Here is a 16,108-nt window from a genome sequence, read left to right as displayed (position 1 = left end):
ATGAAGGGCTCCATTTGATTGGTGAAATACTTCAAGCTTCCGTCTGAGTGACAAAACTCATAAATGCGAACAGTTTATGCATTTGTTGCAATATGCAYATTGCACAAGCAGTTATTGCGATGACGATACATTTTCAATATATTGTGCAGCCTTAGTTCAGATACTGTGACTTCTGTTACACTATCCTCCTCAGTTCAAATATATCTTTATTTTTAACCTTGTTTTACATCCCTAAAGATGAATGAAAAAGCCTAGTGAAAACATAATTTTATGTTTATGTTAACTTTTACGTTTATCAATAGAGCTCAAACAGGACTACAGAGTAGTGGAGGAACCACAATTCCAACAGAATACCATATTACAACTGTATAACTGAATTGCAACTATACCTATATAATTATCATGTTATTACATTTATATTTTTTACAGTACAAAACACATGAAGTACACTTGAGTGTACAGATAATTATTTCTTTAAAAAATATAGAAAAAATTTTTTCAAACCTTGTTTTACATCCCTAAGGATGTATAAAAACACTTAGTTTGTCATAATTCATGCACGAAAGGGTTAACTTTTACCAAAGTATTTTTATGAAAAGATACTTGTACTTTTACTCAAGTATCACTTTGAGGTACTTTATACAACACTGCATGCAGGCATCTGTTTGCAGACATTTTAGGCCAAACTAGAGTAAATGTGATTCATGACCTCCCATAAGACCAGTCCAGGGTGTACCCCGCCCTTCGCACAGTGACGGCTGATATGGTCTCCAGTGAACCCCATGACCCTGAAAGGAAGAACCAGGTAAAAGATAAAGGATGGTCCTCCCAGAATCAGTTTATCAAACAAYTGTTTTGGTGAAATAAATCAATTGTGGACTCAAGAAACAGATTTTTGTTTCAAACAGTTGGTGCTCTGCTCACACAAGAGTCAAACAAATKATTTTACTGTCACTAGAGCAAGTTTATCTAGTTCTAGATAGAGCCTCAGTAAACTGTGTAAGGAAAGCAAAATACAGTAAAGATTACGTGATTGGTTTCCAAACTTTTGGGTCTTCAAACAAAAAAACCTTGGAGGGTTTACTGTTTATAAAAAAATGACAGTACAGAAAAGGGTAAAAGGTCATACAAGCATTTATTTTTGTTTCAAAGTTTTTCATAGCTGCTGTGATTTTCCATTTTTTTTTTCGTATAAAAAGACAGGGACAGTGTGGARCTCATAGCTGGTTAGCTGCAGTAGATTTGGGAAGTCAGACTCTGTTCTCGTTCTCTCTCACACACACATAAGTTTGTTTTTCAACCTGTGGGGACCTTGCATTGACTTCCATTCATTTTCCAACCATTTCTACAGCCTAACCCTGACCCTTTACCCTAAACCTAACCATGCCAGTAAATACCTGATCCTAAATCTAGCCTAAACTCAATTCACATCTTGGTCCTAAACGTTAACCCCCACCCAAAATCAGCCTCCAGGAGCATTGGATCCCCACGAGGCTGTGTTTTTCTGGAAAATGGTCCCCACAATGAAGCAAATACACGCACGCACACACACATGTTTTTGATGTACGTTGAGCCAAGGATGAAGTATAACTGAGGCACGAGTGTAGTGAAGAAGAGAAGGTATTTACAACCATCAACACTCCTAAACAGACATAAACAAAACTACACTCWCACAGAAATACTTTCAGAATGTAGAACACAACAAGCCTCATAAATACACACACACACGCACACACACACACACACAAAAAAAAGGACAAAGTGACACACATCACTTCTTCAGACACAAACATCCCGACAGGTATTTGGAGAACTGTTTCAGTCTTGGCCAGTAGATGGCAGTAGAGCATCAAAAATAAAATATACAAATTAAATAAAAAAAAAAAAATAAACATTTCAGTTCGTTCAAACTAAATTATTCATTTTAACACTTCCCTAAACATCTGCCAGCATGAGAATATAAGTTATTCATTTTTTTAAACAGACTTATGCAAGAATGTCCTAAATGTTTTATGTCAAATCCAGAAATTTGTTTTAAAACAAGATCCTTTAGTATTGTGCTTTAAGGTCACTGATAGCAAATAAACACTTATGCATAAAAATGTATTGTCCATTATTTGCACAAAGTAAACACTCAGTTACAGTGTGTTTTCAGTTTTTCTTCCTAATTTAGTAACTATTAAGTATTCAGCAGTTTAGTGGTTGGAAGTAGTTTTTGACATTTTTTTCAAACATATCTTTAGGCTATATGATGTTTAATAACACAATCAAATGAAGCATAAATACACAAGGTAAAAAATCTTGGACGTTATAAAAAAACATCCTTGGGATAAAGTGTATTTACATATAAATACTGTACATGCCTCTGTAATAAAGAATGATTATAAATAATGATTAGGATAAAAAAAGTAGTCTGGGTAAATTAGTTGAAACAGACGCCAGTGTAGACCTCCAAGAAAAGCACTTGACGTGTACTGCTTTGCATTTTCAAAATCACACTTTAGTGCTAAATGCCACGTTTTCCTACAGCACAGCAGGCCGCACAGACAGATGCAAACAAAGGGTGACAGATGTTTGTGCATAGAGGAATGACTAAACTGTGCCCTGCAAACGTCCACGCAGAAATTCAAGCGTCCTTCCACCTTCTTTTGGATCATGAATGATCTTTCAAGTCTCCCAATACGAGGACAAAATACTTTATATGAGAAAACTACACATAAGTACAAAAAACAGTAGAAAAAATTGTCTTTAAAAAAAACCCAATAAAAAACCCAGTCAGAAAACTTTTAACAGTTCCAATCGACTGTGTCGGTACTAAACGGAGGTTTCTGATTGGAGCAGCAGTATAAACTTGTGTGACTTGGGGTCGATGTACTCCTCGGTCAGACGGATGTAAGGAATGCCCTTCACTGTGACGGCTAAGCTGAAGTCAAGACACTTGAGAAGAAACTCGGTCCCCTCCTTAACGCCGCTGGTGACAGAGGCCTCGCTGATCAAAGTCCACTGATCTGCCATCCAGCGCTCAGGGCCGTACTGCAGGGTCGGACCAGGACCGAGGTAGGTCTCGAGGAAGGCCTGAATGCAAAGAAAGCAATGTCACTGAAATATTTACCCTTTGATAACCATTTATTTAGCCATTAATGTTATACTCTGCAACAAATATGTTCATTTTTATGTCACTTTTATGCAAAGATTAGTAATTACATTTAAACCTATTCATACCACAAAATGGTATAACCAAGATACTGTTAAAAGGTCTTATAACAACCTCAGTTTGGCTGATCTGAAGAGCCAGAATCTGTAGCAGTTCTGGACCAGCCTGGGACATTTCTGCAGGAACTGTGAATTATTCACATTAGAATAACCACGTAATGTGAAACTAACAGGAATAGAAAAGTTCATAAAAAAAGCTTTTGCATAAAAGGCTGTGATATTGGAGCATAGTTTTAAGACACCAGCACTCAACTTTAGTCTTGGTCTTACTCCAACTAGCTAATAGTTTTTCAAACTATTCAGAGTACCCCTAATAATCTGCTGGGGGGCTGGATGTACTGAAAGGGACAGGRAYAGGATGGACAAACTGATACGGAGGTCAAGCTCTGTGCTGGGATGTCCTCTGGAGCCTGTGGTAGTGGTGGGTGAGAGGAGGATGTTGGCAAAGCTGACAGCCATCATGGACAACCGCCACCACCCTCTGCATGAAACTGTGGGGGGGCTGAGCAGCTCCTTCAGTCAAACCCTCGCTGCAGGATGGAGCGCTTCTGTAGGTCATTCATTCCAACTGCAGTTAGACTGTATAACACATCATGATGTCATCAGTTAGACTGTATAACACATCATGATGTTATCAGTCACTTGGACAATTCACCTACACTGCCATCACTAATATGCACCGTCATATACATTCATTTATGTACTGTACTAGGTATATGTACATTGTTATATATCACGAGTATAGTGTTTTTTGTTTTTCTTTTACTTATCTTTCATTATTCTATCTCACCCTGTCCTGTTTTGAGCTGCAGTAATGTGCAAATTTCCCCACTGTGGGATCAAAAGTTTTAGCTTATCTTATCTCATCTTATCTTATCTTATCTTATCTTATCTTATCTTATCTTATCTTATCTGAGATCTTATTGCGAAGCACAGAGGATGTCCAAGAAGCGTGTGTGTTAGAAAGCTGAAATTGTCAACAGTTTGTTGAAACTTTTCTGTAGGATTATAAGCTTAAAGCATGTTTCCTCTGCTAAACCAAGGCTCTTAAGTTTTATTCTAAGCTTGGAGTAAGATGACCGCTGCTGCCAACTCCTCAATAAGAAAAGCCGCTATTGGCTGTCCTAGGACATTTCACAATAACTGTGATCTAAGCTGTAAGAGATCAATGGTGAAGATAAAAAAAGTGCATAAAAACACTCTAAATATGTTTAAAACTATACTCAAAATAATTTCATGGCTTTAATGTTTTGTTTAGATCCAAATTACATGAATACAGTTTGTGGGAAAGTTAACAAACTGTTAGATGGCACAGAGGCCACATGGTGGATGAGGTGAAAAAATGACTGAGGCTGTGAGTCGAATGYAGCCTGGTCCAGAGGGAAAAAACCATCACAGTAAAAATGATATCCTGCTCTGTGAGGGTGGGAGCAGATTTGAGCATGTCTGATTCATTTGCAGCGGTCTCCTCTTGGCTGACTGCAGCCTGGGTTCAGAAGTAGACAGGTAGCAGCTAACATCATGTGAAGACTTTGTTTTTTTAATTTTGACGTGCAAACTCCACTTTAAAATTAGCCAGATTATTCCTTTATTTAATAGAGCTCTGAGTCATTTGCATGTGATGATCCACGGCGGTGCATCTCGGTGAGAACAGAGAGGGCGTCCTGTTTTTAAAAAAGAGCCATTCATGCATGCAGCAGGTGGAAATGATCAGTCTGAGTTGGAGTTGTCACGCACTGTTGCTGCTTTTCATAATGCTGCGTGCCGAACTGTGTGATTGACAAGAGTGACAAGGCTCTGAGTGCAGCCTGCRGGTGGACAGGTAAACTGGAAAACCAGAATACCTGGAGAAAACCCACGAGGAGAACATACAAATACTACACAGAAAGACCCCAGGTTCGAACTGGGGATCAAACCAAAGACCTTCTTGCTGTGAGGCATGAGTGCCAACCAATAAACAATGATGATGATTATATTTCACAATACAATAAACCTGTTCAAACCAAACCTTTGTCATATTGCTGGGTTGCAGATTTCTAACAAATTGAAGACGGGGGTGCAGGAAGTAAATGCAGCCTCGTTTCCTTCTGTTAATCCAGCGTCAAAAGACCTAAATTCTGTGCCGTGTACGTTTGTTGCAACTGCTTTAATCAGGTAGTAAAAAGTTWGTTTTTTCTGAAAGTAGTGTGTCAGAAAAAAAGACAACAAAAGTGGATTAACAATCTACGACTAAAAACAGGAGGTGCAGAAAYGAGACCACATTCTAACAGGTAAGGATCRTATCATTTAAATCTTATTGTCAAATATTTTATGGGATAGTTACTGGAATTTGGGTTTACAGAAGCTAAATWYATTATTTATAAATAGATCCAAGCACATAGAAATAACAAGGGTTAAAACGTTAGCCATAGCGATAGCATTGTTTTTAYAGGCTAACTACCTAAAATAGCACAGCYCACTACTCACCCAGGCAGAAACAAGTCAACATAAAGCTTCATTTATCCTAAAGGCTTGACCAAACCTGAAACAAAACAATTGTAGCTTCGAGGCATCTTTCATCTKGCTCGTCATATAATACGAGGTCTGCAACACCAGATAGTTTATGTCKATCRCCTCAAYGCTGGGTAAATCCTCAAGATTATACGACAAATCTTTTTTATTAAGACAATATGGATCGTATCCTAAATGTACGCATATTTTTTCGCGATATCTCGTCWGTGCCAGCCCTTTTAGGGCAATAACGTACTCCCTGTGATCCATTTAGCTGTGGTTTGAACTGGAGCAAATCACTTCCTGCCCATATCTGAATTTTGCGCGCCATCCGGGTAACGTGACCGCAACCCAGCAATAAAAGTAAGTCAGCATTCGCACACTTACCTTTGGGCTCATGTTATTAACAAGACAAAAGGCGAGGTGCTTCTGGATGCTCTCCATGCTGTGGCAGTGCTGCCTCCTGGTGGTGCGGAGGTATTTCTGCAGGGCTCGAGCCATGGAGGGAAATACAGCCAGAGCGGCCTCGTGGACGTCCATGATGTCAGACGGTGTCGCATTCTCGTCCTCTTTCTTCATGCGCCGGACATGTGTGAAGGCCTCCTCCACGGCCACCACCAACCTGACACACACACACGTAAACACACCAACCTGATGCACCTGGTTTTATATAAATCTGTAGTCTTTCTTAATATTTGCGATGCAGCTACAGAACACAAAATGAAGTGTTTGCAGTATTTCCTTCGTCTGAAAATGTATTTACCGACGCTGTGACCTCATCAGACGTGGGCTCAGTTTAATCCTAACAAACCKTAGTAAATCGATGGTCTTTAAGGAYTTGTGAAACACTGGATTTGGAAACTGCTCTGTGTTTCTACATGGCTAATAGCCAGTAACTTATTTGGATGTGGTGGATCTGCATTAAATGATAATGAGGAGCCCAGTTTAGAAAATGTTTGCTTCAGATGACTCGTCAGYGCAAACTGCATCAAATTTGTAATTRGGCTTGCTTGGCACGGCGACTTTTACATAAAACTGACTAATTTATACGTTAGCTGCATGTAAAACAGTCATTAAATTTTCATACGGTGCATGGGTAAAATTTCAATGACTTTGCTCCCTGTTTCTCCCTCATGTATCCTTGTGTGTGCAGCTTCCTGWCATGCAGGTGTTTTTCCTCACCGTGCTCTGCGTTTGCGAACTCTCCGTTCGTAGTCGGCCTCTTCRTAGTACAGCTCGTTGTGCGCRTTGTCYTTGCGTTTGGTGGCAGGCGTAGCCAGAGACCGCGGCTGACTTCCATCGCTGGGCTGAGCAGCCGCCGTGCTCCCTGGGGCTGCAAACGGAGGACGAGGACAAACTGATTAGATCAGTCCCGCGCTGAAGGAGAGCCGCCCCACCGCCACCAACCGCCAGTGACGAATGAGCGCGGTGGTGAAAACCCACGTCCAAGGAGAACTCAGATCTTATAGCTGGAAATGTAAAACCAGTGAGCAGGAACCTTTCTGGGCCACAAGATGCTCATCTGGACTATCTATGCCTGTTAATCATCGTTAGCTACCTGGGGTATTTAGTCCACATTTCCACACAAACTCTGCTGCTGAAACCTTTTTACTGGGTGCGGCTTGATCTAATTATTTTACACATCAAAGGGCAAAAATCAGATCTGATGTGAGCGTATGAGAAAAAAACATCAGAAACCATTAGAGCTCGTTCTCCACGTTTATAGTAGAAGGTTTAGTACATATGCATGAGGTAACAGATTTAATGCAGCAGGTCAGGTATGGATATAAATCATTAATAATCTGAGCTGCATTTAGGTTTGATTAGGCAACATTTTATGCAGGTGAGAAGCTGCCAGTAAAAGCAGAGCTAAAAAAAATGGATATAAAATACGCTATATGTCCGTGGCATGAAGCTTTGTAAATATTTTGCATTGAGTAAACAGGAAAACATGCGCCTCTTTACCTCCTGGCCTACATATTCCCTGCTACAATAAGAGCGGTGACTGTGKATGAATGAATGGGGAAGAAAGAGGCGTGTGTGTGTGTCTGTGGGGGTTGGAAGGGAAGGGGGGATAAAGAAAAAAAAGGACTGAACAGGAGGAGCTGGAGACAGGCTGAGCGGCTGGAAGGAGAGATGTGGGAGAATGTGAGAAATGAGCGTTACTCTGATGAATTATTTAAGGCTTGAAATTCTGCAGGGCCCCTGGAGGCCTTTCTGTTGCACCGTGCTGGGGAAAGGGATGGGCTGCGTGGAATGCGCTATTAGAGCACCACATCCTGTACTATACCCCTGCAACAGATCCAGAGAGCCACGGCGTTCTGGAGCCGTTGGGGGGGATTAATGGATGGCGAGCAGAAGATCCTTTTGTCCGCAGGAAAGAGAACAATATGTGGCATTACAGATTATGTGCATCTGGATGCAGGGAGGCAATGCATAAAGTGCATTAAGCTGCTGCAGTTGGAGTGTGCTTAATAGGAGATGGGGTATATATTTTGTACTGGAAGTAAAGGCTTCAGCGTGCAAAAACAAAACAAAAAATTACGCAATAAGTCATGTCAGGTGCTAATTTTTTTACCACTTGACTTTGTTTCTTAAAAAAAAAAAGAAGAAGAAACCACAGGCAATAGCAAGAGGGACATACAGTAAATGTAAGAATGTCGCAGCATAGCAGGAAATGCCATGTTGTTTCTGAAGTGACTRACCGTCTACGTTGTAGACTTTTAACCCAGCCAGGTGTTTGGCAGCCCGGTGTTTGGAGGCAGACAAAAGCGCAGGGTTGTGAAGTGGAAAGTCTCTGTAGTAATACTCCAAAATGGACAAAGCAGCCCTTTGAATGCTGCAAGACACAAGAGACAGAAAAAGATTAGTAGAGTTTACATTACAGATGATTTATACAGGATAAGAGGTAATAATAAYCTTGGACTAACAGTAGTTCTTTGACTTGGCTGCTTTTTTTTCTTCTTTTTTAGGGAATGTCATCTCTTGGTACACTAATTAAACTTAAAAAAATGCACAAGAATGATTTATTACTCTCTTCTCTAACCAGCTAACTGTGACCTGAATCAGATTATTTATTATTTCCTCACACATTCTTCATCTTTGTCCCAGTCTTGCAGTATATCACTTGCACCCTAGTTCTGTTGGATAGTTGGCTGTAAACCCCAGATACTAGCCTAAAGTCATCGAACAAGCTCGCAAATTATCTTTACCACTCCCTGCACTCGCTCTTTTATTTACTGCAGTTTTAAGAGATCAATGAAGAAACCTAAAATATAAACTTAATGTAATGTTAGTTGTCAGACGCTTTGATTTAAGTCCTTTACTTTTTCCCCTAAAAACCTTCAAGTTTATATCACACAAATCTTACATAAATGCCAGTCTTCTAATCATGTTGTATTAATGCCAAAAGGGAGACAAAGCAAGACATTCACAAAGCGAGCACCACGTCCAGGACTTTTCATCCCTCCCCCAAACTCTCAGAATATCTTCCACACTGCGGAGACTCCTGAGTAACTCGATTACGGCCTGTGCCAATCTTCCCTGTGGACATGAGCCTCCGATTACACACATACTTCAGCAAGGAGAGTGTGGCAGAAAGACTTGTGTGTATGTGTGTCTTGGTGTGTAGCACAAAGGTCAAATTCATGTGTGTAATTGCTGAGGGCTTCTCTTTTACTGTGAGAATGATTTCATTTATTTATTTATTTTTTAGCATTTCTGCTGGCGTACCTGAGCTGCCCAATGTTGTAGTGGCGTGTCTCTCCGTCTGTGGAGCGGATCACACAAACGCTGTAGCAGGGCCGAACGTGGCGGAGTTCCAGCAGCACCACCGCCAGGTAGTGGACAAACAGCTGGGAGTCCACCAGGGACACAGCAAACTGAACGATACCGGGGTAATCCTCATCCTGGTTTCACCACACAGAAAGATCCATTTAAAACACTATATATACGTTTTTTACTTTTCTGTCATTTTAGGGTCAAAGCTGTTATTAAAGGGATCCCTGATTAGTTGTAACATTAGACTTTATTTGATAAACATATATACTGACTGTAAAATAAAGACTGTAAAAACACTGTAGGGTGTTTAATTTTGCAAATTTTTTAAAATCTATTTTAACACGGACGGAGCCATTTTATTTACATGCAAAGCATTCTGGGTAAATGATGACGTGGATAGGTCATCGTTGTGAGCTACGTATATCCACCCTGAAGGCTATCTTGGACAATATCTCTTTTAAATGAAACCAGAGAGCGTTGACAGAGAGGAGAAGGTAGAAATGACTCAGCCTGTAACTGAAAATATGGATGGAGGACAACAGAGCTGCTTCATGGAAGAAGAACCTCAGCTTAGCCTGTTAGCTTTAGCGTTAGCACCAACGCTATATGTATTAACTCAGCGCTAGCGCGACAAACAAGCTRAACTGAGGTCCTCCATCCATATTTTCAGCTCCAGGCTGAGTCATTTTTGTGTTCCCCTCTCTGTCATGTGGATGGAGGACCTCAGTGATGAGATGAGAATGTGTAGCACTGAGCTAAAATATGGTGATAGCATCGGGGCTAACGCTAAAGCTAACAGGCTAAGCTGAGGTTCTTCTTCCATGAAGCAGCTCTGTTGTCCTCCATCYATATTTTCAGTTACAGGCTGAGTCATTTCTACCTTCTCCTCTCTGTCAACGCTCTCTGGTTTCATTTAAAAGAGTCGATCATCAGATATTGTCCAAGATTAACCTTCAGGGTGGATATAGCTCGCTAGCAGCCTCGCACCGAGGACCTATCCACATCATCATTTACCCAGAATGCTTTGCGTGTAAATAAAATGGCCCCGTCCGTGTAATATATTTTTAAACTTTTAGTTTAAAAAWGATAAAAACTGAACATCCTACAGTATTTTTACAGTCTTTTTTTTACAGTTAAAGTATATGTTTATCAAATAAAGTCTAATGTTACAACTAATCAGGGATCCCTTTAACAATAAAAATCAAAAAATAAAATTGATTTTGCATCCAAACACCTTGAACTTGGCCTCTGTCACTTTAAGAACCTCCTACTGTTTCTGACACTCCCACTTCWGCACATCTTTACAACAATGCTTCAAGTGAGGGGTGCTCTGTGGGGCGGGAGCTTTGCTGGCGACTGRGCTCAAGGGAGGAGCTTTGTGTAAATAGGCGGTGCTTTGTACCAGCAAGTGTTTAGGCAGCTCCATGAGGATTTAATTTAAGGAAACAATAGATATGCTGAAAACATCTCACCAAACTTTGCAGATCAACCCTAAATGACCTGATTGGTCAGATCTRTTTTGYTGCTTAAAAAGGGATTTATTCAATATWAAGTTGGTGATGTTTTAGATACAGTATGATGTATTTGTGTATGAACCCATCCATCACAAATTTTGAACAAAAAAAAAAAACAATAAAAGACCCAATAATAATGTGTCAGAGGATGCAACAAAATAAGATTTTGACATGGAGAACTGCAGATGTTTCTTGGTTGAGCTGTATTCTTTATTTAGATCTAACCCCTATTAAATTGAAAGATTATCATTAAGGAAAAAAAATCTAAGAACAATTTTTATGATAAAAATGTATGTTTGTTAGCTTCTTAKGGAAGCAAGCTTATTTGTTCTAATAATTTGCAAGAACTTCAGAACACTTTTCTAAAACCAGAAGTCTTCAACCCTGTTCCTTGTGACCCACTGTCCTGCATGATGTAGGGTCCACCTTCATCAGATTGACTTTGTTCCACACTGAAATCTTGGTGACAGAATCCTCACCCAAGACCCTGTTTATGACTCACCTGCATCCCTACAAAAACCCTCCTTCTTCCAAAAAACAAATGGAACTTTGTTCTTCCTGTAACTAGTCTCAAACCCCCGACATCTGCTGACTGTTATCAGTGGAAGAACACTGGTACGAGGGCATACCACCTCTCTCTTTAGTCACCTAACTCAACCCAGTAGGCATTCGGGCTCCATGCCACAAACTGTTGATTATCCTGACAAKTTACACTTTGACAAACCTCCAGATGCAGAGGCCTTTCTTTCAGCACCTCGTCTCCACGTAGCTACGTTAGAAACTTGTACCTCGTAAATGTACCGACCCATACTCCTTGGGTTTGATAGTCAAGTAAGTAAGTTAACTCAATGCTCCGTTTAAACCTGTCTTGTCCAAAGTGAAGCCTGGATCAACCTTTGGGATGCAGCAGCTGGCTTCTCTCTGCTGAGCCGACACCAGCACAACCATCACCGCTACCAGGGTCCTGATTGCAGGACCATGAAGGTCACACAGACACCTCAGGTGCCCGACAGCCAACCGAATCGACGGACGTTCCTGGGGAACAACAATTCAGCTATCTCTGTTTCGGGCTGAACTCGTGGTACCCACCTCACAGCAGGACACGACAGCCTGTTCGAACAAAATATCTGACTAGTTGCTGTTGACAGAACGGTGCTCAGATTAACGTTGATTCCATCTTCTAATGAGTTTTTGGTAAAAAAAAAAATAGCTTAAACGTTTCCCCAGCCTCATTTTGAACTTATCTACGCAACTAGGGATGTCCRATAATATCGGCCTACAGATATTATCGGTCCGATATTGGCATGAAAATGTAATATCTCTACATATCGGTATCGTTTTTTCTTCCGATAACAAAAGCCCGATAAATTAATGCCTGATTTTGACCAAAATGTGTTAAAAAAAGCTCATGGTCCAGAGACATTCAAGACCATGATTCAAACTTTTGTTTGAGACAAATGTTAAAAATAAATATGGCACTTTTTCCATAACTTATGTGAAATGTTCTTTATTTCGTACRGACAATGTTTACCTATGGAATGCATCTAGTGGGGTWTCAAAGTAAAAGCAGGCAGAATGTCCCTGACAGGAGATATTTGATGYCAGCTTAATATCGGTTTGTAATATCGGTTAATATCAGAATCGGAAATTAAGTGTTTAACAATATCGGCATATCGAATATCGGCAAAAAGTCAACATCGAGCATCTCTATACGCAACATAGGAAAACCTTCCTCCTTAAAATAAACATCCCTAAAACCCTTTTGCCTCAAAATACATTATATGTGTTTTGTTTCATGTTTAAAGTAATTTTATGCTCATCTTTAGTTTGCRTCTTGAGAGTTTTATCTGGATCAGGTTACATTAGAGTGTGGTACTTTGCCAGTTATTAGTTTAGGACATTTCCTGTCATAACCTCATTTTATTTAGCCCTGAAACATTATTTCCATCATTAACTGCAATAATTTGTTATCATGTTAATCTGTAAATAAATGGTACACATGAGTGCATCAAACCTAATTCAATGTCTGTTTGTGTCTTAATAAAATTGATGGGATTTATGTAACACAAAGAACTGATGTTTAAGGTAAACTGTTGAGACTCATAAATGATAAATCATTGATTTGTCAAGTTTCCTCCTGTAACAAGAGGTATTTAAATCATAATTTTAATCATTCATACTTTACCCATTCTTAGACCCATATACCTACAATGTTTAAGATGTTTCCTGTTTCAACACACCTGATTCAAATAACTAAATTACCTACTCAGAACATCATCAAGTTTAGCAGAAACCTGTCAATCATTTCAGTCAAATGTGTTAAAGCAGGGAAACAACTCGAACATGCAGGGCAGTGGATCAAAAGGATCAGAGGTGAAGACCTATGGTTTTCAACAATTAATAAACTAGTGAAAAATCGATCATAAAAGCCATTAACAATATAATTTTAATTTTACAGTGGAATCCTCTCAAACCCACCTGTGCATCGAGGATCCGGACCCCATAGAAAAGCCAGTAAGACATGGTGAGTAGGAGTGTAAGCGTAGTGAGGAAGGCACGATACACACACACCCGGGGTAAGCAGGCCCGACCCGGCCTCAGGAACAGGGCCCATATAGCCACCAGGAGCATGAGGATCTTGAAGGATATGGAGAGAAAGAGACCCTCGCAGGCCGCGCCACAAGCATTTAGTCTGTCGGGCCACATCACGGCTGGAAGAAGCAGGAAGACCAGCGGGGTGGCCAGAACCAGCAGCCCCACGCATGAACCCACAGCTAAGGGTAGATAGCGCCAGAAACCCTGGGTTCGATCCTGGATCTCCTTCCCGAGGCCGACAACCTCCTCCTGAGAAATACTGAGCTCTGAAGTTCCTGTCACAGCTGTGGTGGTTTCCCCCCAGTTGTCATCCTTAAAGAAGAAAACAAATAAAAAATGGAGGTGGGGGAATTCAAGGCATTTATCTGCAATTGAAAAAAACAGGCTGTCATCTGGTCACTTATGAACCAATTCAACCATCAATCTCTGAGCTAATAGTAATATTTGCAGGTTTAAACCCAAGTGATCTGCTGCTTTCTAAACCTCTGTAGAAAGAAAACTCCTTGCTTTGGTTCAATCGGCAAAATTGGCAGCAGCTACACCAAAAAAGGAAAAAAAAATAAATAAATCACAGTGGCTGACCTTGAAGCCACTGCTTTTCTATTATTAAAAAAAATCTGCAAGAAGGTTCCTTCACTTCAGAAAAATGGAGGACCTTCCTCGGGCTAAAATAAGTCTGAACCCCTTACCTGACAGAACGAAAACTCGTCTGTTAGAAACAGAGGAAAATTTAATAATTTAATTTACTTGCACTCTTCTTAGCCGTCAAACCACAACAGATTTCATGCACTTTGCACGTACTATTTTGAGACGTCTGATTTTCTTTGGTCTTGCCTCATTATGGTAAGCCTGAAGTGATGCAGGATGACAGCACTGGATGGGTACTAAGACTTCAGCAGCAAGAACGATGTGCACTGACTACAGCGTTAAGCACACACACACACACACACACACATTGGATCGCAACAACTAAAGCTGTAGCTTTCATGCCCATCATTATAATTTATAATAATATTTTTCATCCAAACAGTCATTATGTGCATAAATATTTCCAAGAAAAAAAAAAGCAGGCAGAATGAACGTCCAAGTCTACTCCAAGGAAACATTTGGTTGTTTTTGCCTGCCTGTCATTAATTCAGACAACTAATTAGTCATTCATTGTCCTCACGAGTGTCCCTGTGTTGTGCCAACTACAACCAATCACCAAAGACGGATAGAGGCTGGAGAGAACGACACACTGCACAGAAACGCCTTCTTGTATTCACACACACACACGCACGAACGCATGCACGCACGCACGCACGCACGCACACACACACACAAAGAACATCAAAAACACATCGAGCTTCCAGCCAGCTGTAAAAAACAGACAACAGACAGCCACATTAGCGCTCACCTGTCTGGAAGTGTGTGTATCAATGTGTACCGGACCATTCCTGGCTATTAAGATGTTAAAATAAACATGCACAGGTGTGGTGAAAATTGAGGGTTATTTTGAGAAGATAACATTTCAAGTCGGCGCTGCAGGAAAATTTTAAATGCGCGCAGATTCTACCCTCTATTGCAGTTAACAGGCAATTAACTCAGCCTTGCTGGAGGAGGCGGATGCCAACGGGAGCCAGAAGATAAATGAGGAAGAAAAAAAAAAGGGAGGAAGGAACGTCAAGGAGGAAGGGGGAGTGGTTAAAGTGCAACACGGCAGCAGAAGAGAGGAAAAAGGGGAGGTTGAGGAGGTGTGGAGGTCAGAGCTTATATCTTCCTGTTTGTGTCTGAATAAAGCAGAGGTCAGCTGGGTATGTGCAATATCAGCTGCCTTTAATGGCTAATTTMATTTCAGTTCTTATCTCCCCATTATTTCTTCTATTTTTTATAAAATCACAAATTGATGACAGGATCTGTAAGTAATTGGCATCATCCTATAAAAAACAATATAATATTATCTGAGAATAATATGGATTTGTTTTGTTGTAATTACCTAAAATTGGAAATGGCTGTCGATATTTGTTTTCCATTAATATTAAGCTGATGTTTTTAGTTGCCAGGATAATTTGAAGCTTTGTATGAAGTGTATTTTCAAACGTAAACACAATCTGATAATTCGGCATGCATTCAGGTTAATTTAGTTTTGAAGGTAAAGACGGAATCGCCAATTAAGCCATTCTAACTGTCCATGTGTATTTAATTTAAAACTTAACTGGAAAAAACATGACCTTAAAGGTTTATGATCATGCAAAATCCAATTTTTTTAGCCGTTAAATGGAATTTGTTGTGTAGTTGGGAGTCTGGAGGGCATAAAAGTTTAATTTAGTTTCTACCAATGCAGCGTAGATATCTTTTTATGTGCATTCTAATATGTGACAGAAATTCTAAATAACAATTTAGTGGTGGGTCATACTCTGGCTCCAACATGTGGGGCTGGATGGACAAGTCTTCTGTTGTTCGTTCCATCCATCCATCCATCCATCCATCCATCCATCCATCCATCCATCCATCCATCCATCCATCCATCCATCCAT

General features: G+C 40.3%; 1 protein-coding gene across 1 annotated transcript in view; it reads right to left on the bottom strand.

Annotated features, from left to right (window-relative positions):
• Window positions 1-1,116: 1,116 nt before the first annotated feature.
• LOC106530637 (vang-like protein 1) overlaps window positions 1,117-16,108 on the bottom strand; it is a 32,004-nt gene continuing 17,012 nt past the window's right edge. Inside the window, exons 4-9 of the mRNA XM_014026301.1 lie at window positions 13,476-13,904; window positions 9,436-9,611; window positions 8,409-8,542; window positions 6,886-7,036; window positions 6,091-6,325; window positions 1,117-3,075 (exon numbers count right to left, since the gene is read on the bottom strand). Coding sequence (XP_013881755.1) covers window positions 2,815-3,075; window positions 6,091-6,325; window positions 6,886-7,036; window positions 8,409-8,542; window positions 9,436-9,611; window positions 13,476-13,904 — 1,386 coding nt within the window. The 3' untranslated portion in view covers window positions 1,117-2,814. The remainder of the gene's footprint in view (window positions 3,076-6,090; window positions 6,326-6,885; window positions 7,037-8,408; window positions 8,543-9,435; window positions 9,612-13,475; window positions 13,905-16,108) is intronic.

The sequence above is a fragment of the Austrofundulus limnaeus genome, unplaced genomic scaffold (assembly GCF_001266775.1).
Source record: "Austrofundulus limnaeus strain Quisiro unplaced genomic scaffold, Austrofundulus_limnaeus-1.0 Scaffold541, whole genome shotgun sequence".
In the NCBI taxonomy this organism is placed as follows: Eukaryota; Metazoa; Chordata; class Actinopteri; order Cyprinodontiformes; family Rivulidae; genus Austrofundulus; species Austrofundulus limnaeus.
This window is presented reverse-complemented; position numbering and strand designations above follow the sequence as displayed.